Genomic DNA, 22,580 nt, shown 5'->3' on the forward strand with positions numbered 1-22,580 from the left:
AAGGTCGTTAATCTTTGGCCGAGTAGCATTGACGGCTAGTCTGTAGATAATGTGGTGCACCGCAATCATATGTGTGTTATCACCGTGTACGGGTTCGCTTAAATATCAGTTTGGGCCCTATGTTCAAGTCTACCGGAGTAGCTTGATGAGAGACCACAGGGATACGAGACCTAGGCTGGTTTACAATACCGATGATGGGAGTGCGGAAAGTGTGATTCGACGTTGAACATTGGTAAACGCTGGCATAGTTACTATTGCCCCCTCCCTACCGACAGAGTAGTGACGAGGCTATTTCGTTTCTAGTTCATCCATTACTAGATACACCATGCTGCTGCGCCACTCCATGGAAGACCAATGCATTGCATTTTAATGTATAGTGTGTATTCGACCGCCAACCCTAACAGGCCCGGTCGGTATGTGTCTTGGACATTGTATCCCCAGCTCAGAGTTGTGTGTGTGTGTGTGTATTTGTGCGCGCGTCCCCTGCAGATCAAGAGATAAAAACCGACGAACGAGCTCTCGGATATCGACTCCCACATACTTGATGAGTAAGTATATATAATATGTACATAACATGACTTGAGAAAAAGGTTTGGAATGCCAGATGAAGGCTGCGGGAAGGCATCATTGGAACCCCCCGAATATCCTGTGCGTTGCGCCCCCGCTAAATTCATATGATAAAGAATAGATTAAAACCCAAACATTAAAACAAAAAGGTATCCACGGCCAGGACTCTCTCGCGCTATCTCACATTATGGAATCGTCCACCGTCGTTAAGGCCTTGATGAGAATCGCCTCTTTGACGGCGGAGAGGATGTACTGCATGGCCGCCTCGCCGCCGCCATCGACAGTCATGCTGCACGGCGAGATGAACAGCCGCTCGAGGTTGCGGGCCTGGAACCCCTTGAGAACCTCGTCGGCGGCCTTGGGGATGTTGACGTTGTCGCGGGGATTGGCCGTGTTGCGGACGGTCCAGAGCGGGGGCACGTTGAGCAGCAGAATGATGGACGCCGCCGCAAACCACTGCGAGTTGACGACGGCGTTCAATAACTCCATCGTATCGCGCATCACCTCGGGCTTGTCGTACTCTTCAAGATCCACCACGAAGACGACGAATCTCGCCTCCTCGAACTGGTGGATCCACTTCTTCCATTTGCCAGTGAGGCCCCCAATGTCGAGAAAGTCGACGCCGAGCTCGCGCTCGCGAATATCCGTCTTGGTGATGCCTCCCGTAGTCGAGGCGAATGTCGTCGCATAAATGATATCCATGCCGGTGGGCACGTAGGCCGGCATGGTTATCCGACGTAACGAGGAAAAGAAGCTGTGATTGCCACATTAGTCAACAGTGCCAAGCGTGACGACAAGAGGCCGAAAGAGCCCCGGTTCAATGAAGCGCAACTTACTACTCTGCAGCTCTGGGCCAGGATGTGTCTTTTGATTCCTTGACCAAAGTCGCCGACGGAGATGGTTTTACCATGCCCGCGATATGAGGATCCTGGAGGATGTTCTCTAACGCGCTGTAAAACCTCTCGTCCAACTCGTCGGGCAGTCCAGTGTCGACATCATTGATGCCGCCATTGTAATAACTCTCCAGTACTTCTACGTAGGCCCAGAGATACCGCGCATGGGTGTTGACCTGTTGTTGCCGCATCTCTCGGATGAGCTTATGCGTGTATCTCCTCACCAACTTCAAAATCAAGGTCCGGTAGTCGTAGAGCTCCTGGCTGGTATAAGACTTGGCTTTGTCGAGCATCTTGGCCGCGGTCAAAATGTGCAATCGCGAGTCTGAACCGAAAAGCAGTGCCTTGTATTGTTGCTGCTGCCTCTCCTTCCTGTAGTCTTCCTTCAAAGCGCTGTCGATTGCGAGGGACCGTTTCTGGTCCTCGCTCTTCTCGCGCCTCTTACGGAGCAGTTTCCATTTGCTTTTGGCGGACATGACGCTATTTGAGCGGGCGGGCGCTAGCCAACTGCCCGGGCGGGAACTGGTGGGTGTGAATGGGCTTTCCGACGTGTCGTCCGTGAACCTGTCGCTGCTCTCCATTGAAGTGGGGGTGGCGCCGACGAAATACTTTTCATTCGCCTCGGTGGGGCTGGTGATGAACTTCTCCTGCGTCTCAACCGAGTCGACGACAATCTTCCCGTCATCCTCGTCGCGCGGAAAGAGGATGAACTTGTCATTTGGTTCTACTTGCGCCTGTTCCGGAATCGGCTCGGCAATGAACTTGTCGCCATTTATGACTGGCGACAAAACGCTATACCTTCCGCCATTTGTCGAATTGCCGTTCACCCTGCCAGCGACAGAGGAGCTCTCGCCGTTCTGCACTGGATGATGCTCCTTGACATCAGCCAGCCGCCGTTGCCAGTTCGGATCAGCCGGTGGTTGGTAGGGTGGGGCCGCTTCCGTCGAGTTCTGGATCCAAGTCTCGTATATCCTAGACACGACAGGGCCATTGCTGAAGTCGGATTTCAATGACGGCCTCGGTGCATTGGCAAGTCCGGGGCTGGTCACCATGGTCGACGACGAGGGCGACGACGCGCTCACATTGGGGTCCGAGTAGCGGGGTGCAAACAAGGCCGAGGTGTCTTCTTCTATCGCCTGCAATGCACGCTTGGTCTGCGGTTGATCGAGCAGTTCCTTCTGTTGCGAAATAGCAGCACTGAAAACCAAACCCCCGTCAAATCAGCGATAACATTCAGCGGGATAGTGCATGACATATGCAGTGTTCGGACGTAAAGTCAGCGACACGAGGGCTAGCGGGTAGCAGCAGCGGGCAGCAAGCAGCACGTGGAGAGTAGGGAAAGCCAAAGCTTATGGGATGCAAAGTGGAAAGGAGCGGACTTACGCATTGAAAGCGCCGAGCAGAAACATCAAAGCCGTCGTCTGCTGCTGGATCATGGGTTGCGACTTCTTCAAATTCCTCGTCCTCATCAATCGGGTCAACTTGTTGGGCATGTTCTTGCTGACGGTGTTCTGGTGGATCTGGGAGACGTCCGAGTCGACATTGGCGATGAGCAGGCGGCAGCAGATGAGGCAGCGGTCCAGGTCCATGACCAGCTGCGAGTGCAGCTCCGGAAAGCCGACCGGCGACGCGGAGAAGCCATCAATCCAGTCCTTGATCTGGCCGAGCGCCGTTCGCAGCGTCGCGAGTTGGTTTTCGAGCAAAAGCACCGTCAGATCGGCGTCCTGCCAGTGTCCCCGCACCTCGGTTGTATTGGAAATGGTCCTGTCGAGCGCATTGAGCATGCTCGATAGCGTGCTAGCCGTGGTTAAAATAGTAAGTGGATCCATGGCTTAAAAGGTAAAGGGAATTGATATTAGGTTGCGAAAAGGCATTCATGGGAGAACGGCCTGTGAGATAAGAGCAGCGGCAACTCTCGCGATGCATCCAATTCTCTGTTTGTCTGTGTATGCCTGGTTGTTGAAGGATGGTCCGTTAAGTCCACGTAAGGAGTAGGTAGCAGCTGGTAGTAGTAATCGCCCCGGGTTTGTCAGAGTGGCAGGGTGGCAGGTTGAAGGATGACAAGGGGGGGAAGAGGAGAAGAAAGTGCAGGCAGTCGGGCCAGTAAATGAGAAATGGAGCAGAAGAGGTGCCAACGGGTGCCAGGAGTGCAGGGAAACGGAGCTGCTGACGTTTGAGGGATCAATACAGTATGCAGGGCATGCAGGTGGCAACCACTTGAAGGGGACTGACTGACTGCCTGCGCGAGGGCTGCGCGCGAGGGGTGCAAGGTGCAAGGTGCAAGGTGCTAGGAGTTGCTGTGCCGCTTCTGCAGTGGTCTGCAGGTCTGCAGTGCCTGCGCAGTCGCTGGTCGCGGATCGTAGCCCGAAGAAGTTGTAGGGGTGGTGCGACCTCTGGTCCAGTCATACTGCTAAAAATAATGCCCAGACCAGAGGTACGGAGCGGGTGGGCATGATGGGCATGCAGATGCGCAGGCGCGGCCTTAAAGCCAACAAAACCGGGGGTACTGGACCCGAAAGATATATTTAACTATATAGCTTTCACGACATCACGAGGCGGACCGTGTAGGTTGTTCTCTGCTTCGCGGCTGTTGTTGGTTCAGAGCTAGGTCAGTGCCCGAGGACAAATGGTCGGGTGCTGCCGACTCCAATATCCACAAATCGGATGGACGCCTAGGATGACCCCGAGAGCAAAAGTGAGATGCCCGCTTATCTTTGTTCGTCCGTCGGCATGATAGTAATTGCTGCGAGAGTAGAGAGACAGAAAAAGAGTCTTCTCGAACCCCCGATCGGTTCCGCACGGCTAATACCATGACCGAGGAGTAGCATATACTCGGGGTTGGACATCAAGCCAATTAGATGATCAGGTCCCAGTTCATGATGAATGGGAAATGATGGCGAAGACTGGCACGCCCTGTTGCGATCGCATGAGGCGAATCGCATTCGCGCATTCGTTGCTGACAGTAGAATCTCAAAACGAGCTTCCTCATGCGGTATGGAAAATGTCAGTTTCCCACATGGAACCGAGCGCCACCTGGACCCTGAAGTCGGATAGTCGTCATACTAAAGATTCCATCTTACCTGTCGGTGGTGTCCATTATCCGACAGGAATGCAGGTAAAGAAACAAGGGCGTTTTGACTAAGTACTTGTTCGAGTCCATGTCCCTGCAGAAACAAAACGTCGCGACCCCCGCACAACGCTTGTACCGTATCTTTCCTTCGTTTTAAACACAAGCGGCGGCGGCGTCGTCTAGGCTCCAGATCGCAACGCCTCTCCCGCGCGGCGCTTGGAAACCCCCGAAAAATCGTAGTAATTATTACATCGAGCAGATACGGCGTAGTATTCTAGGGCTGAGGGGGCGGCCGAGTGGGCGCAGCCTTCTCGTTTTGGTGTGGGCGCAGTTTTGGTGCTGGCTGTGTGTCTGTACAGCATGTACGTATGTGTCTGTGGGCGCGAGCGAGCTATGCGTGCGCAGCGCTGCGCGTACATAATACGAGAGCTTACAATTAGCAGCAAATGACGTTTGGTGAGACACGAACCCGTCGTCGGTAAACCTTTTGGTGCCGCTTGTCTTGCCTAGCATTTTCTTTTTTTCCTTCTAGGGCCAGAATCCTCCCGCCTGAAGGGACTGCTTGCTATCCACGTGTTACACCACGCCGACGGGACTTTCTGCCATATGGCAGTCCTGCACATCTTTCCCTAAAGCAGACGACAGGCAGGACGGGAACGCATCCTTTGGCAACGCTCGTTTAGTAGTGGAAGGAGCGAGATCCATGGCAGAAAGCTCATGGCTGCCATGGTGCATGGGTTGGGTTGGGTTACAAGCGCGCCCGCTCGGTTTCACTGGGGCCTGGCTTGCACTCGAGGCACTTTGGTCAATTCTCCCCGCGGCGGATCTTCCTCATCGGGCTTCTCTGGGCTTGGCAGGGGAGGACAAAGGAGGGGCAGCGAAAAGTCCTAGGTTCTAAGTAGGCGCCATTTATCCTGGCTAGCCTGGACAGAGCTGGGGCTGGCAAGCTGGGCGTTGGGGGTCGGTCGGGGTCGACCACTCGGCCACACTTGCGCTGCTGCAATATGTAACATGTAACTACCCGCTACATAACCGATCCTGTCGGAGCTGGATGGCCAGATTGAGCAAATCGGGTTGCAAAAGATGCGAAGGATTCTGGATGATATCATATTCCTCGTCATTTTGGCCTGATAGGGGAATGAGCTCTTGCGGAACCGGTGCTACTCAACTCCTCCTTCCCATGCACGCATCCATGTTCCATCACAGAGGCAGTCAGAAGGTAGTGCTACTGGGTAGTGCGGTGCCTGGCCCCGACCCGCTCTAGACTCCAGGGCTGGCTAACGTAGCTCCGCATTTCGTCTGGCCTAATTTTTTAGGCGCAACTCTGGCGGAAGCTTAGGTATTCGTTTGCTCGTCAATCGTCTGTTCGTCAGTTCGTCTGAAGGAAGCCGTTGCGCTTAAATGCCAAACCACACGTGGCATCGCATGCTGGTCCTGGTAACTACCTAAGTAAATGGAGTCAGTGCTCAATACCCCGTCCATAGAATAGAATGGGGTGGACCGTGGCCGAGGATTGACCCGGTTCTAGCTTTCAGCTCTTGTCGGCGGTGCAACTTTGCCCTAACAGTTCCTAGATTGATGTAAGAGGCGTAGCCCTAAGCCTAGAGGGGCCACCTGCAGCGTCCTGATTCCTACGCACGTATGTATGCGGCACGGTCCTGCGCCAGAGGTTCCTGCATGCCGTACTTTTTGAAGGATGACGCATGGCAGCTGCATTGGCTCTAGACTTGGACGACATCGAAGGAATTGGCTCAGGTCAAACCAACTTGGAATGGTCGGTGGCACGAAAGGAGCCGTCGTCATAGCTCGTTGGGCCGCTTCAAAGTCACACTAAGCAAGATGTGTAATAGTTTGGACAAAACAGAATACACCCAAAGATTGACAGTGCAATGACTGGCGGCTGTTCTTGCGGTCTATCATCCTAAACATGCCCCCTCAAGGCCAGCCACTGCCGCCATCGATAGGAATCAACTGCCCCGTGACAAACCCAGCATCCGGCCCCGCCAGCCACGCCACCGCCCCCGCCACCTCCCGCGGCGTCCCCTCCCGCTTGATGTGCATGTTGCGGAAGAGCTTCTCGTTGACGCCGGCCTCCTTCATGTCCGTGTCGATCGGCCCGGGCGCCACCACGTTGATTGTGATCCCCCGAGCCCCCAGCTCTTCCGCCATCGAGACCGACATCGACGCCAGCGCCCCCTTGGAAGCGCCGTAGACGGTGAAGACCCGGTGCCCCATCTTGCCGATGATGCTGCCGATGATGCTGCCGATGTTGACGATGCGCCCGCCGGCCTGCATGTACGGCAGGGCCGCCTGGATCAGCAGGAAGGGCGCGCGGACGTTGGTGTGGAAGATTTCGTCCCAGGCGCCGAGGGGGACTTCGGCGATGCCCGGGTGAATACGCGAGATGCCGGCGTTGTTGATGAGGATGTCTATGGTGGAAACCTGGGGAGCTTCGAGCGTGCCCTGGACTAACTTGGTGCCAAGATCAGCACTGGCGGCGTCGGCTTGGATAGCCACCGCTTTGACGCCCATGCCCTGCAAGGTGTTGACCACTTCCGTTGCTCCTTGCTCCGATTTGACGTAGTGTACGACGATCTGATGTAAGAATTGTGTTAGTATATGGCCCATGCCAACAAGGTCTGGACCTTTTCTCCATAGTCACATACGTTGGCGCCTTGTTCGGCGAGGGCCACGGCGATAGCGGCGCCGATGCCGTTGGATCTGGAAGACCCTGTCACAACTAGGGACGCAACGCTTTAGTACTAGTTCTGATTCGGTGAAGGGAGTGCGGATTAATGTGTGACTTACTTGCGGTCTTGCCGCTCAGTTGGCCTTGTCTTGGCATCGCAGTAGAAACTGTAAGTTTGCTGGGAATATGTAGGCACAATGGCGAGACGTGAAAGATGCGAGAGACCAGATATAGATATAGTCCGAATGTTGCTTTGGGTGTATCCTGTTAAGGATGAGTACGAACGAAAATACGAGGACTCGTATCATGTATATATATCTATATAACTACAGTGCCTCGGAGGTCACATACCCCTGCTGAACACAACTGCTTAAGCTTGCTAAGCACACAAGCCAGAGCCAGTTAGTGATGCAGCATACCAGGCCGAGATAAGTTCAGGACAATTCACAATCATACCATTGACCTATCGTCAGTGTCGATCCTCCACTGGCATATGGGCTCGTTCTGCATCTGAGGCATCATGGTCCCTGATATGGGGAGAATCGTGGAGACAACATGCAGATGCGCTTTCAAATCAGCTATAACTAAGTAGTAGTCAGGGGTGATCATTTCCCCGAAATCCATTCTGACACTAATACGGGACTCCCCGACTTTAGATAATCGTCCCACAGGAGCTTCGGCCCACTGAAAGTGTGATGACACTCACCGGGGATATATGAACCCAGTAACCATTTGTCAGCTGTACATGGCGTCCAAAGCAAATATGGATCACCCAGATAGATCTGCGCCGATACCAAACAGGGAAATAGGCCCTAAGATACGATAAAAAGGGACAGCAAGTATCAAGACATAGTTATAGTAACTCGCGATCACATATAGGCAGACCATCAGGAATCATCCATGATAGCTAGCAAGAAAGACACAAGATTCACACTCCCGGAAATCAGCGTACATAGTTACCAAGTATTCCAAGGAACAAGCAATCCATCCTCGTTCTTTGAATTCAACGAATCCTCCCTATGTAAAGTACACAGCCAGGGGCTTACCAAACCTCCCCCAGGGGTTTGGTATCCTTTTCGACAACACGTTTCCTCCCTATTCTCCGTCCCTTTCCCGAAAGAAAGCTCATCAGTCTTGTATTCATCGTGTCCCCAAAGCTTACATGTGTAATACCAACCATCCTGGAACCAAACCCGAAAACCAAGCCGCCCCTCCCCTTATCATTACATCTAGCCAGCCCCATGAACTCCGTGAAATGTGTACCCTGATATACCCATTATTTTTTGTTTGGTTTACATGACCGTTTGCCCGGAGTCAAGCAGTCGTCATTGTCATGACTCCGGCCTCGCGCCCTCCGCCCGCCGGGGCTCCAGCTGCTTGACCTGCTTCCCCACGTCGCTGAGGTGGCCCGACAAGCTGCCAAGCAACCTCTTCATCTCGTCCGCCACGACCCGCTGGCTCGCGCGGCCCTCCATGACCCGCACCGAGGGCGGCTCAGGCGGTCGGCCCCAGAAGGAGCGTGAGCTGCCGCCGTCCCCATCGTCGTCGTTACTGTCGTCGTCAGCGGCCACACCGGCACTGCCGTAAATGTCATCCTCGTCATCTTCATCGGGCGGAGACAGGAGAAAGTTGGCCGTGAGGAGGGGGTTCCTTGTACGAGGGGGCGTGTCCATGAAGGCCGCCGGCGGTTTGTATTGGTTACTGCCATTGCTGCCGTTACTGCTGTTGTTGCTGCGGCTGTGGCGATTTATGCTGTCCAAGGGGCTCATCGACAGCAGCCAGTCTTCGTTGGAAACCAGGGCGGATGTTGATATGGCCCAGGGGGGAACGGCACCGTTGGCGGTCCTCGGCGGCGTGCTAGGGTACTCGGGCGACATGTGTTTGGAAGCGTTGTCATCCGTAATACCGAACATGCCCTCGTCTAGATCGATCAGGGTCTGGAGGGAACCGCGGTCGCCGGGGGATGGTACCACGATGCTGTTGTTGTTTTGACTGCCGCCGTTCAACGAGTCGTTGTTTCTGGTGAAGCGGCGTGGGGTACCCCCTGCACTGCTGCTGCGGGGCAATGGCGGGAGTTTGGTCGGCCATCGCCAGTCCATCTTGTGCTGCTGAGCGAAGATTGAGGTGGTATTGCTTCTGACCGGCTTCGGCATTCCTTCCTTGCCGGGCTGGTTTGGTGAGCGCCCAAAGTTGCCAAAGGACATGCCACTCGATGGCGTCGGGCCCCTTCTTGGTCCTCCCCGGTTGGGGGTAGCTCCGTTCGAAGGGTCATGCGGAGCGGCCGCATGTGGGAGAGGAACCGGGACCCTGGAAGGGCGGAGAGTGGTCATGTCGTCCATTGAGGATGTCGGAGTATCGAAGTCGCCCCCAAGAGAGGCGTCGAGGTCGATCAGCGATTCTCGTATTGCAGCTTCGCTGGAGTCATCTCGGAGTGGGAGATCGGGCGCCGACGAGAATTGCGTGCCGTCGTCGCCAAACCCATTACCACCAGGGGCATAGTACGTCCTCGAGTTCTCAGTGTAGTCGGTTCTGGTGTTGGGGTCAAAGACCTTCTCTAAGGGTGCCTTGAGTCGGGCGAGGACATGGGGAGGGGGGCGGCGGCGGGCCTTCGGTTGCAATGGCGGCGGCACCATGTTCTGATGGAGGTCCGGTTCCGGCTGATTGCTGCTCTCGACTTGTTGGTCAAACTCCAAGGTCGTGCTGAAGTTCCATTCGTCCAGCTCCGTCTCGGCAGAAGTGCGGATGGCCGCTACCTGAGCCCCCATGTTGGGATTGAGCAAGGATTGCCTGACGCCACCTTGCTGCTCCCACATTCTGTAGTTCCGCACAAGCTGAGAAAGCGAGGCAGCTGGGTACGCCGATGAGGTGTCCCGGATGTATGAGTGGTCAACGACGCGTTCTATTGTGGGACGTCGATCGGGGCACTTCTCCAAGCAAAATGCCACGAGATCTTTCAGCCCATCGGAGTACTCAGGCCCTTCGAGCCGCGGGATGTGTCCGTTGAGGAACTCTCCAAATTGGGCGGGTTCGACTCTCGCCTTGTGCGACTCCATGGCATTGGGCGGTAGTCCTGAGGCCATTTCGTAGGCCACCGCCCCGAACGCCCAGATATCGACAGCAGGACCATATGAAACGACCGAATCGAAGAGCTCGGGGGCCATCCAGTGCAGCGTCCCGATGACGGTGCGCCGCTTGTCGAACTTGGTCTGGACCATGGCAGCGACGCCGAAGTCGCCCAACTGGACGCCGCCCTCTTGGGTGACGAAGATGTTGGCGCACTTGATATCGCGATGAATGACGCCGTGGGTGTGGATCCAGCGGATAGCCTCAGCCACCTCCCGAAGGATCGGAATGATCCACTTCTCGTCGAGACGCGGGCCCTTGAGTCCTTTAATCGACGCCGCCGTGAAGGGCTTCATCAGGGTAGCGACGCTGCCTCCGGCGCAGTAGTCGGTAATAATCCACATGGACTGCTCGACCATGAAAGCGTCGACGACGAGGTTGACATTGGCAGCGCCGACGTCGCGCAGCAGTTTGAGGGTCTTGATCTCCTGCTGGATGTCGCCGTAGGTGTCGGTGGTGCCCGGCGCATAACCGTCCCCTGCCTCAATGTCGACCATCTTGATGGCCACGACGCCGCCCGTCTTCCGATCCGTCGCCTTATACACACGGCCGTAGCTGCCCTTGCCGATGAGCTCGGAAAGCTGGTAAGGGGTGCGCCGCGCCCCGCCTCCCGACAGGCTAGTTCGGTCGCCTTTTGCATCTCCTGGGCGTCGTCCATCATGGCCTTTCGGGTCTCCATGTCGGCGATTTGGCATGGGTCCAGTGTCGGGGTGGTGGCCGTGACACGGGTTTCTGCGAGAAACTCATGATATGCAATATTTCCCATCGGGATGGAGAGGTGGGGATCCCGGGCGCCAGGGGACTTATCATACCTCATCCTGACGAGCAAGGGTGGTGTTCGTCAATTCGGTTAGTTAGGTGGTTAAGAATCCCATCGAGCGTTATTACCGGGATGAGCATTTAGCCTTAAGCAGATTTCAACCCCCTCGTGCATATCACGGGAGAAATGCTGGGCGTGATCGAGATGCCAGGAACGTTTTTGTACGGCCGTCGCTGTTGGACAACCACGCTGACGGGGAGTCGGGTGAACGGGCTGCATCCGTGAGCAGGGGAGTTTGGGTGAACACTGCATAAGCGAAGCCACTGTTCCCAATCAATTGGCCCCTACCATGGACGGTCCATTGGCGGTTCGCAAATCCCGACATTCGACAAAGCCGGTCTGGACCGTCAGTGGTGAGTGGTTCATCCCTTTTCATTCAATCTCACGACCCAAGATGGTCCATGGTGCTATCTGTACCCTCCATACCCACACCTGATATAGCTGCAGTCAACAGTGCCTCCTTAGAGCTCCAGACCAAGATGCTGTTGTGCACTCCACAACAAGAACCGCCGTTAAGATGGAGCCACTGACTGTACCTGATGCTAAACAAAAGAATTCACACAAACACTGAATGAGGGAGGCTGTAAAAAGGCGGGCAAGACATGGGACGACCCGTTGGTCGGGCTTCAAGACTGAGGTCATATTTAGCAAAGTGGATAGCAACGCCCGATACTTAGTAAAAGGATCGACAGGCACAACGCAAGTCGGTGTAGTAGGACATCCAGAAGACATCCACGCTACCATCTCTGACCGATTGATATGGAGCCAATTCTATCTTGATCGTAGCTAGGGTGAGCAGGAAGCAAGCATCCGGGGCTGTTGTGGGATGCTGCTGGGGAACGTTGAAAGGAAGAGGAAGGAACAACAAAGTGAATTGGTTAATGGTTGTTGACGCGGTTGAATCTCGGTCGCGGTCTTTATCTCCGCAAACCCCGAGCATTCCCAATCACCGCCACCATACCAACGCCCACTAAAAGCCACTAAAGTCTGGGTGGTGCAGCTGCAGCGCATAGTGGGCAACAACTCGATACCTATCTCGAGAACCCTTTGTAACTTGGTGCTTTGTGCATGTGGTTCTTGCGACTTCTTTCTACCAACCGGAGGTGACTTCTTTTCACTTGGTGAGCATGCCTCCTCAGAAGCGAAAGCTCTTCCCAGTCGTAGAAGCGAGCGACAACGAAAACGACGTTCCCACGATACCGAACCCCAAGCGACCTCGGCTTGCAACCGCCCCCCGCCGCTGCCGCGATCACCTCTCGCCGCTCTCCGACGAGCTCCTCGTGCGCATCCTCACATGCCTACCCCTGTCGTCCCTCCTCAACGTCGCGCCCGTCTCGCGCCGGTTCCACCGCCTCGCCGAGGACTCCCAGCTATGGAAGCGGCTGTACTATAGCCGCTTCGTGCTGCCGCGGGCCCTGCGCATCCCGGGCTTTCGCAATGGTTCCGCCCGCGAGGGCAAGCTGCACTACTCGTCGCGTCGCGCCATATGGGCCGATGGGAGGAGGGGCGGCTGGGTCGACATGCGCAGTAGTAATAACGACAAGAACGGCGGTGGCGATAGCGGCGCCGATCGCCCTTCGTCGTCCCGAGATTGGAAGGGGCAGTACAAGCTACGACACAATTGGTCCAAGGGGAAAGCCGCGGTCGAGGAGCTACATGTTGGCGGCCACAAGACGGCTGTCAACACAATGAAAGAAGAAGAAGAGGAAAAGGAGATTGCGACATCGGCGCGGCCGATGCTCGTCAAGATATCTGAGGGCGTGGCCGTCACCGCCGACCTTGCGTCGGGTTTGCGCGCCTGGGATTTGAGGACAAAAGAGCTGGTCGCGCAGATCACCTTGCTCGAGTCCGGGTCGTCGAGCCCGGTGTCACCGAGCTGCCTGGCTATTGACGATCAGGAACTGCATTCTAGAGTTTTGAATGTGGCCGTGGGATTTGACGACGGTAGCTTCGGCATCTGGAGGCTGGATATCAGCAAGAACGAATTAATACGAAAGTACCGACACGAGAGATCCACCAACGGCGAGCTGGTCGGAATTGCATACTCCCATCCTTACCTGTTAACGGCCACCGAATTGGTATTGATATCACTCTACACTTTTGACATCGTCGACGGAGAGTCTGCCACTACACCGGCGCAACATAGACCGACAACGGAATCGATCAGTATACCACTGGAAACTCAAAGTTGGACAGAAAGCGAAGTTGGTGGAGATATTGCCGGTTCGAAGAAGCCTCAAAAAGGGAATTCGCACTTAGAATTCCTGCAAGCTCCGTTATTGCTTACTTCGCTTAAGTCGCACACTTCAAGAGCCCCTTTAGCGCTTTCCATACGCAAGACGGCAAGCACCACGATAGCGTCGATTGCATACACATTTTCCACATTACAAGGATGGTCGCTAGGTATCCAGGATCTTCATCTGCGAGCGTCGTCCTCAGGAACGAAAACGACGCCTGATATTACCACGACGCGCATCGCGTACTCCCCACCCATACGATCTTCGCCATCGCAAGTCCTATCGCCGCCATCTTCACCGGCGCGGCCGGCGACCGCGTCTGGGGTCAATGGATCTAGCAGGCATGCAGACGATGGTCCTACGAACATTTGCTACAATCACCCCTATCTTCTCGCTACCTTACCCGACAACACGTTGATACTCCATCTCTGCACGTCCAACGCCACGTCGCTCTCCGTCTCGCCCGGCATCCGGCTCTGGGGCCACACTTCGGGCATCAGCGACGCCGAGATCACCTCGCGCGGCAAGGCCGTCAGTGTCAGCTGTCGTGGGGAAGAGATTCGCGTCTGGGAACTCGAGGGTCGGGCGGAGGCCAGGAGTATCGAGGTCCGACCGAACAGTTCAAGTACACCAAATACTCAAGCAGATAGTAGTACTCTTGTCACATTTGATGAGAAGCGGAACTGGGTCGGGTTTGACGATGAAATGGTCATCGTTTTGAAAGAGTCCAGCCAAGGCAGAGAAAGCTTGATGGTTTACGATTTTACTTGAGGATGTTATATATCTACCAACATATACAGCGGATAATGCTTTCAATGATACCCAACCAATACATATATATTATACCCCTCTGGTTGAGGGCAAGGATGTGAGTGGTTTCTTTAGAATCAGGCCGACCCCGTCGTGTAGACATGCACTGCGGGTTGTCATTTGCCGGCAGTAAGCCAAATTTCGCACAGAAGGATAAGTCTGCGCTGGGGAGCTATGTGGCGCTGTGAGGCGTCGTGGCCGGAGATTTTCATCGTATGGGAAAAGCGCACATGAGCTTGCCGGGCCATGACCAATGATCAAGATGATTAACTGCAATATCGGTACAATTCTTCTTTGTTCCCTGACGGCCTGCTGCAGATGAGAATGTCATTTGGGAAGTTGCTTTCCTTGTTGAAAGTGCGGCTTGGGCAGTGTAAGACATGCATCGTTAGAGGTGCATTTCAATTAAGACCTGCAGCAGGCAGTCGGCCAACGAACACGTCTGGTTTCGTTATCAATCAAATTTGCTGTCCCGTATCAATACCGGAACGTAGCACCAACTATGCCACTTCCATCATTAGTGAGACCTCTCTTCTGCCAGTATCCGGGACCTTTCCTTTGACGATGCGATTCACCAGACTGACAAACAGCTGGAGCTTTTGCTCAGCTCAGGGCGTTTAGTGGGTAATACCGCGTATTTTCCAGGGGTCCAATTCATCATCAACCATTTGACGTGCCGTCTCAGCCAATGCGCGCCCAGAGGATCGGCCAAAACTGACGGGCAACTGGGGCGTACCTGGCACTAAGACGATCCATGACATCAGATCAGAGCCTCAAAATCCGGGGTAAGCTTCCTTTTGGTCACATATCACACACAGCCAGCCACCAAATATTTTAGTGATGGGTTCGGAAGGAATAACTGGCGATCGTACGTTAGCTTATGATTGAGGCGTGATTTATCCTACCTAGAAAAGAAGCATGCATTGTGAGGGCTGATCTAAACATTTCGTCACTGCCAGCCATTTTGTACTTGAACCGCCCACGCCCCGGTCCTCCATTGCTCCTTCCCTACTGAACTGCAACTTTACGACCATTAAATCTTCACATACTGAATTTCTGAGAGTACATCGCAATCTTCAATCGCACCCTCGTTTTGACGTTTTACTTCCCTACAAATTGTCAGTCACCTCTTAGCAAGCAATCATCCCCAAAATGCCTTCCACACGTTCGTCCGAAAAGAACGCGGAGCCCGAAGCCAACGGTTCATCCGAACAGGCTGCTGGCGCAAAGCATGAGATGGAAGAGAAGACATCACCAGCACCAAAGCGCGCCAAGAAGGATGATGAGAAAGATGAGAAAACACAGATGACCATTGAGGAATCCATGCCCGAGTATGTTTGCCCCTCATTCGCTTTGATACTATCGTCACTAACAATAGTGAAACCAGTGCCGACGCTGGAGATCATGAGACCAAGAAGACCGATGACGCCAATGATGATGTTGGCAAAGCTGATGCTAGTGATGAGAAGGTAGAGGGAGATTCCAAGACAGAGAAGAAGCCTGAAGACACGAAGCCCGAGCAAGAGCCCAAGCCCGAGCAAGAGACCAAGTCCGAACAGGAGACTAAGTCCGACGGCAAAGAGGAGGAGCAATCCGCCGCCGCTGAGAAGCCAGAGCAAACGAAGAGTGAGGAGAACGGCGCCGGCGCCGTGGAGCCCGAGGCGCGCGAGGGCGAAGTGCCCGCGAGCATTCAGGAGAAGGGCATCATATACTTCTTCTTCCGCGGCCGCGTGGGCATCGAGGAACCCAGCGGTGTCGACGACATCGCCCGCACCTACATGGTCCTGCGCCCCATCGCGCACGACGGCAAGCTGGGCGACGGCCCCATCGGCGACGCGGGCAACAGCCGGCTCGTCGCGATCCCCAAGAAGAAGCTGCCGCTCAGCGGCCAGGACAAGTGGCTCGCCATCGTCGAGAAGGTGGACGCGTCCTTCGCGACCCTTAAGGACGAGTTCCTTGCGGCGAACGACTACGACACCAAGACCGCCGGCACGCGCCACTCGCCGGCTGCTACCCCCATCGGCGAGGGCGTTTACGCGATCACGTCTACGGGTCGCAACAGCCATTTGGCGTACATGCTGACGCTGCCCCAAGAGCTCGGCGAGACCCAGAAGGATATTGGCCTTCGCGAGAAGGGCAGCTTCATCCTCAGCACCCGTAACCCGGCTTACCCGCCGCCCGCATATGCGCAGCTGCCCTCGGAACCGGAATACCCACAAGAGTACGTTTCCCCGATCTCTCATTTTTGTTTCTTACTATCCCTAACTTCCAATGCAGGGTCAAAGACGACTTCCGCTCCCTCCGCTGGACCGGCACGACGCCCAAGCATCTCGACTACGTCAATACGCAAGTCCTGCTGGTCGGCGAGGGCGCCGGCATCGACAAGGCAATGGAGCCCCAGAAGCAGGACCAGAAGGACGGCAAGGAGGAGCCCGAGGAGGAGCTCGTTAAGCTCGAGGAGGAGGATGCACAGCGCATGAAGGATCTGAGTGAGGATGATGCTAAGGCCATCTTCGCGGATCTCGGCACCAGCGCGAAGGATTACCCAAAGCTGCAGACCACGTTCTGAGATGACTGATCGTCTTTTGAAGTTCTGATGAGAATTGGTGGGAAAAGGCGTTCGGAATGCTTTCGTGGACGACTGGATTTGCTTTGTTGATGGTGATGCCAAACAGTGACTTTGGTAAGGTGGGCAGCGCGATACGTCGCGTGGACGCCGAGAGGGATATTGTTGACGGGCAACTTTGCTTCTTGCGCACATGTGGTTGATGGTCAAAATGGGGATATCTACGAAGTCTACGATCGGTCACATATGATTGTCAAGTCTCTTGTTCAATGTCCAAGCGGATGTTGGTCAATAGCTCATAGGGGACACTGTCAACCCAATTGATGAATTGCCAATATCCTCGGTCTTCAGATCTATCTGCAGTGCGGTCCTTCAGCTAGTTATGCAATTCCTCTCTAATCCCTCTTCAACTTGAAATCGCCTCCGTAATTGTCAAATCGGTCAAGACAGCTCTTGAAAGACTCATTATCGCTGTCCGTATCATCGCCCTCCACGAAACCGCTGTCCTGATGTAGATAGCTCACGCCATCCTCCGCCTCGTCTTCGTCGAAGCCCGAGTCCTCATCTCCGTCCTCCTTGCCCTCCATCAGGTTCTCGAAGAGACCTGGCAGCTCCTCCGCATCCGTCGCTTGCTTTGGTTTGCCGTCTCCGTCGGCGACGGGGGCATACGTGTCCGTCGCGGCCTTCTCGGGAGGGGCTTGTGATGACAGGTGCTGTTCGGCGAGGTCGAGGTACTCCTGACGGATGGTCTCCATGAACTCGTAGTCGTCTTCGTCGTCCTCTTCCTCTTCATATCGATCTCCGTCATCGCTGTTCTCCGCATGGTCACCATTGCCATCGGAGTCAAAGTCGTCGTTGGGTGAAGCAGAAGAATGCCAGTAGAGATCCGCCAAGTGCGCATCGTCATCCTTGTAATAAGACGATGCAGCCTCGGTGTGCGTCGTGGATATGAATGATTCTTCTTTCTCATCGTAGGCATTTGCTGACTCCATGCGACGGGGTTCCAGGTGTCGCTGCTGTTGCCGCTTCTCCTTCCGCGATCGCCGTAGCGCCTCTTCGTCCACTGACGATGATGAGGGCGACAGCCGCGCGAGGACCTCCTCACAGAACAATGTCCAAGCCTCGCCGCTGCGCTGGCTGAGCTCAGCGGCCTCGGCGCGCAGGTCCGCTAGTTGGTAGTTGAGGCCGTCGTCATCGTCGCTGCTAACGGCGCCGTCATCTATTTTGGGGTCATACTGAGGTAGCTCCTCGAAATCATACTCATCATCGTCATTATGCTCGGTAATGGGCGTGAGAGAAGTACCGTGTCCACACGGTTCTTGTGCGAGGTACTTGGACTCGAGCTCCCAGATGAGGTCGGCGAGCTCGAGGCTCCGGTCCAGCAGCTCGGTGGCTTCGCGCTGGAGGTCGAGGAGCTCGGGGCCTAGGAGTTCCTCGAGGACGTTGGAGTGTGCATCTTGGGCGGTGATCATTGTCATCGCCATTTTGCCGTTTCGAATTGCGAACGGGGTCGTTTTTTTGTTAGCGAAGAATGCCAAGCACCTTCGGAGGTCCAAACAAAGTTGAGCGCTTTTGATCAGGTTCCGATGACGGGAGGCTGTTGCATCATATACATTCAGATCATGCAGTCGCGAGTCGGTAGTTCGGACGGGGGGGTGTTTTGGTGGTGGTGACGCCTGGAGATGGGATGGGAAATGATGTGGATGGTAAGTCGTAACCGCGATGGGCGAATGACTGCATGTGACTCGTCTTGTCTCTCTCTGTTCCCCTCCGAAATGTTGACAGGGTAGATGAAGCTTTTGGGATGACTGATCTCGAAACCTAATCGTTCCTATTGTTGGCCGGAAAATGATGGTTGTGTCTTACCCTAGAGTTTCTTGTACTCACTCCTTCAATCGATCACAATCCCAAAAGAGCATGTCTTTGTCCGTTTGCGTCGGCAAACAGCGGATTGACCCGCAGCATGCATCCCTTTGGTACGTTTGGTTTGCGCCCATACCGACAACGTCTGTATTCCATTCCTGGAAACCGAGAATTGGAAGAAGCCTATCTCATGTGTCAAATTGCTGACACGGATGTTTAATTTTGGCAGACTGTTTCTGGCAAAACGGTACATGTGAAGGATAAATGGTAGTAGGCACGTCTTCTCTGCCTCAACAGCAGCCCGTTCGAATCGGGGCAAAATCGCAGTCGTCAACATGAGACTGCTCAGCCGTCCGTAATGATGCACGCTTATGCGATCCAATTACCATCGAAAGTTCTTTCGGCTCAGCCAAGTATCCGACCAGAGCTCCCCAGTCAAGGTGACATTTTCGAAATTCCGTAAAAGATGTAAACTTTATTAAGGATGAAGGGTCAAACGAAGTCCACCCAGGTGATTGGTATCCCCTTGCGTATCGCCATCTCAGGCGTCACTAGTTTCACATCATTAACGCCGAAAGTCTTCCACACCCTTTCCCTCTCATACTCTGTGTCCCGCACGGTGTCAACTACATGATTACCCTGCATAATCATCTTGTGAATCTCGGGACGCACACTTCTGTTCTCGCCTGTCATAGGTGATACGACGCAGCAGTCTGGAGGGAACGACCCATAGAGAATCTCACCCGACATCAACCCGCTCACGTAACATGGGCCAACGACTAGCCATTGTTGCTTGGCCTCTTCTTCTATCAATCTGCTGGTGGTGTTGGCTGGGCGTATCAGCACAGGGAAACGGGAGCCCCATGGGAAGAACAAGCTGTCACCGGGTGATGCCCACACTGGGCCCAGCCCGACGAAACCATCCTCCGTGAGAAACAGAGCGCGTCCCCTCCACATACGTGAGATGAGAGTTTCAAAGTGTTCATATTGAGCTATTTCTTGCGGACTGATACTGCTTGTCGTATCAGTGCCACCAGATTCCATGCCTATGGGTGGCATTGATGACGCCAATGAAAGCAAACCACGCGAAACGCGACGAACTTCTTCGAATGTAGGTATAACTGCAGGGTAAGAGTCGGAGGTATGGTGATAATCACCACACTCTAGGGCTTCACACAGCGCGTCGATGAAGGTCAAATTCCCTCCCACGTAAACTTCATCAGCGGCGGGTCCCATTTGCAGTATACGTGAGACCGCCACTGCCGCTTCGGATGGTAACGAACCCATTACTTTGACTACCTTCAATGAGCCCTTCCTCACTCCAGGCAGGCGAATGGCTCCTCCTCTGGGCCCCTTGGGAAATTCGACACTGGGGAGAGTATCTGTAGCTAGAAAAGCATTGGAATGGAATTCCTTGGACGAAGGGCTGGTTGAAAAGTCCGGAACCCAGCTTGGTAGCTCGGGCATCCGGTCAGGTGCCAGTTCGCACGACCTCAGCAGGTCAAGAAACCTTGCCTTCTGGAAATAGTGCGCCGCAGTCGCTGTGTAAACCTCAGCGACCGAAAGACTGTAGTCGACGTTAGGCGGGCCCACGTCTTCACTATCAAGCATTGCGAGGATGCCATAAACTCGGTCCCGGAGGTCGGTGCATCGCGTGCCTGCCAACATTTCCCGCACTTCTCGCCATTGCTTGGGAGAGGAACGCACGAAAAAGAACAGATTGGTGGTTTTCTGCATGCCAAAGAGCTTGTAAAAGAGGCCCAAAGCCGCCGTTTTGAAAAGGGTCCACGTTATCTCGCTCGCGCCGCAGAATGCGACGGCCTGCCGTGCGAGGGTAATCTCTTGGCGCACCCAAACCCTTTTGAACCACTCCCGTTCCAGGAGCGACTCTACGGGCGCCGCGAATGCGGAAGCGGTAAATTTAACGCCGAATTCTGTTTGAAAGTCGTTATAGTAGTTTGCATCAAATTCGTGTTCATATGTTGTCCAGTCAAACTTCACCCTCGTTGACATAAACTCAATGAGCCGCATGGCAACGGCGCTGTCGTCGCGCTCGGGACCCAGCCACACGAGAACTCGGGCGGCCGATCTGAATATCTGGGCCATAAGAGGAACCTGTTTGCTCTTTTCATCGTTGTCTTCTTGGTTCATACAGAGTGCGTCGATCCACAGAGTCCTGGCGGTTTTCGTGTCGCGAAGGCGTCTCATGGCTCCTGCGAGGTTGTCCGTGATTGATATTATGGAATACGGACTGTCATAGCCGCTGCCATCGCCTGAATTAACCAAGACATGCTTTCCTGAGGACGTGGTGCCCCAAGTATATGACAATGCCTCGTATGCAAGAACCGAGTCGCCAGGATTACAGCGGGAGTCAAAGTTCGGGTCGTAAGGCGGGAGTCGGACATGGCGGAGATGGATGCGTAGCTCATCCAATCCTTCCCCGGGATACAGAGTCAAGATTCGTATTTGAGATTGTTGGAGAGGTTGATAAACATAGGGGATCAAGACGGAGGATTGATCCACGGTACTGGCTGATGTGACGATGGGCATTCTATAAGAGACTGCTGCGAAACGGGCGCATTCAATCGACGAACAAAGCAGAGATGCGCAATCGTTCCATGCAATAGAGTCATAGGGATCAGTCAAACCCTCGATGCCTAAGACGCGACGCCCATAGCGGAAATGCCGAGCGGTCGAAGAGCCTATGCAACATCAAACTGGCCGTAACCTCATTGGGCATCCTGCCGCGCTACCCCGCGTCGAAAGCGGTCACCCCTTACATACAGCAACCTTTGACTGCATATGCGACGAACTAAGGCATCCTGATGCTCGTCGTCGCCGATTGTGAGGTGCTCGGAACTACCCGCCAGCGCTACCGGCAAAGTGCACTTGAAGCCAGCCCCTTCCAAGAATGCCCCCCGCCGTAAACTTACCTGGGGGCCCTAGGGGAATTAGGGCTATCATGGTTCCGTGGTCAGCAGAGGCCAAAACCCTCCAGATTGGGGAAGCCAGCCTCGCCTCATCCTCGATCGGTTGTCGATACTGGAAACAGAATATTCCTTAAATTGGAATACTGCACGTGTTTTAGCTATGGGGTATACTCCGGATTGAATGATTCAAAAACGTGGCACGCAGCTGTCTCCGGATAGCTCAGCACCCGCGCGGAGTAAGTGCTCAAGATGGTTCATATGTCGGCCCCCTGCACCGGAATCTACAGGGCGTTAAGCGTCGCCGTTAGTGAAATGCCGGACGGCTCACCGGCACGTGGGCTGAGCAAGGGATCCATGCTGCATGATTTAACAAGGGAAAAAGTAGCGATGGATTTCACCCAACGCACCGCTCTCGTTTTTTGATTGATTTAGTATAATTACCTGGCAAAAGTGGCATTTGAAATGGAGCGACGTTAGATTTGGGATATCGCCGTCGAGGTGTAAATAAACTACACGAACGCAGTCTCCAGAAGCTGGCCCAGAGCTGGCCGACAGCTGATCCATATCGAAACTAGGGGTTTGTCTGCAAGCCTGTCCGAGCATGCGGCCGCATCGTAGCTGTGGACTCTCTTTTGGGGGTGTGATTGTGGGTGGACGGATGGAGTCAGCACAGAAGGCCTGAACGAGGTTTCCAGCGGGCTTTTTACTTGCCTACCTAATTGTGGGAATGAAGACGGCACTTCCAACCAATGGCAAAGAGTATACGCCGCCGGAATGCCTAAGCACACACGGAGCAGGAGCGAGGGTCAAATGTATAGGGGCATGGTGCATATGTATACATTATTGATCCAAATTTCAACGTGCGCACAGTATCCGCCTGATAGCAGACAGCCAGTAGGGGAGTAGGGCAATGCGTCTTGCGGCTGAATGTCGTGGTTCTGGGCGTGTACGAGCATAGATCGTCGATCTTGCGGGGATACAGCATTTAGCGGCTACAGCCAATCTCGATCAT

At 54.4% G+C, this 22,580-nt stretch overlaps 7 protein-coding genes across 7 annotated transcripts; 2 read left to right on the forward strand and 5 right to left on the reverse strand.

Moving 5' to 3' along the window:
• Positions 1–747: 747 nt before the first annotated feature.
• On the reverse strand, positions 748–3,289 carry PG985_011069 (uncharacterized protein; the record flags this gene model as incomplete). The annotated part of the gene is made up of 3 exons (XM_066830836.1): positions 748–1,321; positions 1,404–2,657; positions 2,844–3,289. The coding sequence occupies 3 exons, from the start codon at positions 3,287–3,289 to the stop codon at positions 748–750; spliced, it is 2,274 nt and encodes a 757-aa protein (XP_066681518.1).
• Positions 3,290–6,465: 3,176 nt separating this feature from the next.
• PG985_011070 (uncharacterized protein) lies at positions 6,466–7,375 on the reverse strand (the record flags this gene model as incomplete). Its single annotated transcript, XM_066830837.1, has 3 exons — positions 6,466–7,125; positions 7,197–7,270; positions 7,339–7,375. 3 exons carry the CDS (start codon positions 7,373–7,375, stop codon positions 6,466–6,468), a joined length of 771 nt encoding a protein of 256 aa, XP_066681519.1.
• A 1,175-nt stretch (positions 7,376–8,550) lies between these two features.
• Positions 8,551–11,037, reverse strand: PG985_011071 (kinase-like domain-containing protein; the record flags this gene model as incomplete). Its single annotated transcript, XM_066830838.1, has 1 exon — positions 8,551–11,037. One exon carries the CDS (start codon positions 11,035–11,037, stop codon positions 8,551–8,553), a length of 2,487 nt encoding a protein of 828 aa, XP_066681520.1.
• Positions 11,038–12,289: 1,252 nt separating this feature from the next.
• PG985_011072 (F-box domain-containing protein) lies at positions 12,290–14,170 on the forward strand (the record flags this gene model as incomplete). Its single annotated transcript, XM_066830839.1, has 1 exon — positions 12,290–14,170. The coding sequence occupies one exon, from the start codon at positions 12,290–12,292 to the stop codon at positions 14,168–14,170; it is 1,881 nt and encodes a 626-aa protein (XP_066681521.1).
• Positions 14,171–15,361: 1,191 nt separating this feature from the next.
• Positions 15,362–16,778, forward strand: PG985_011073 (uncharacterized protein; the record flags this gene model as incomplete). Its single annotated transcript, XM_066830840.1, has 3 exons — positions 15,362–15,540; positions 15,597–16,430; positions 16,487–16,778. The coding sequence occupies 3 exons, from the start codon at positions 15,362–15,364 to the stop codon at positions 16,776–16,778; spliced, it is 1,305 nt and encodes a 434-aa protein (XP_066681522.1).
• Positions 16,779–17,170: 392 nt separating this feature from the next.
• Positions 17,171–18,259, reverse strand: PG985_011074 (uncharacterized protein; the record flags this gene model as incomplete). Its single annotated transcript, XM_066830841.1, has 1 exon — positions 17,171–18,259. The coding sequence occupies one exon, from the start codon at positions 18,257–18,259 to the stop codon at positions 17,171–17,173; it is 1,089 nt and encodes a 362-aa protein (XP_066681523.1).
• Positions 18,260–19,130: 871 nt separating this feature from the next.
• PG985_011075 (heterokaryon incompatibility protein-domain-containing protein) lies at positions 19,131–21,188 on the reverse strand (the record flags this gene model as incomplete). The annotated part of the gene is made up of 1 exon (XM_066830842.1): positions 19,131–21,188. One exon carries the CDS (start codon positions 21,186–21,188, stop codon positions 19,131–19,133), a length of 2,058 nt encoding a protein of 685 aa, XP_066681524.1.
• Between the last annotated feature and the right edge of the window lie 1,392 nt (positions 21,189–22,580).

This window comes from Apiospora marii (assembly GCF_038362585.1).
Source record: "Apiospora marii strain CBS 49790 chromosome Unknown utg000007l_segment0_segment0, whole genome shotgun sequence".
Classification (NCBI taxonomy): Eukaryota; Fungi; Ascomycota; class Sordariomycetes; order Amphisphaeriales; family Apiosporaceae; genus Apiospora; species Apiospora marii.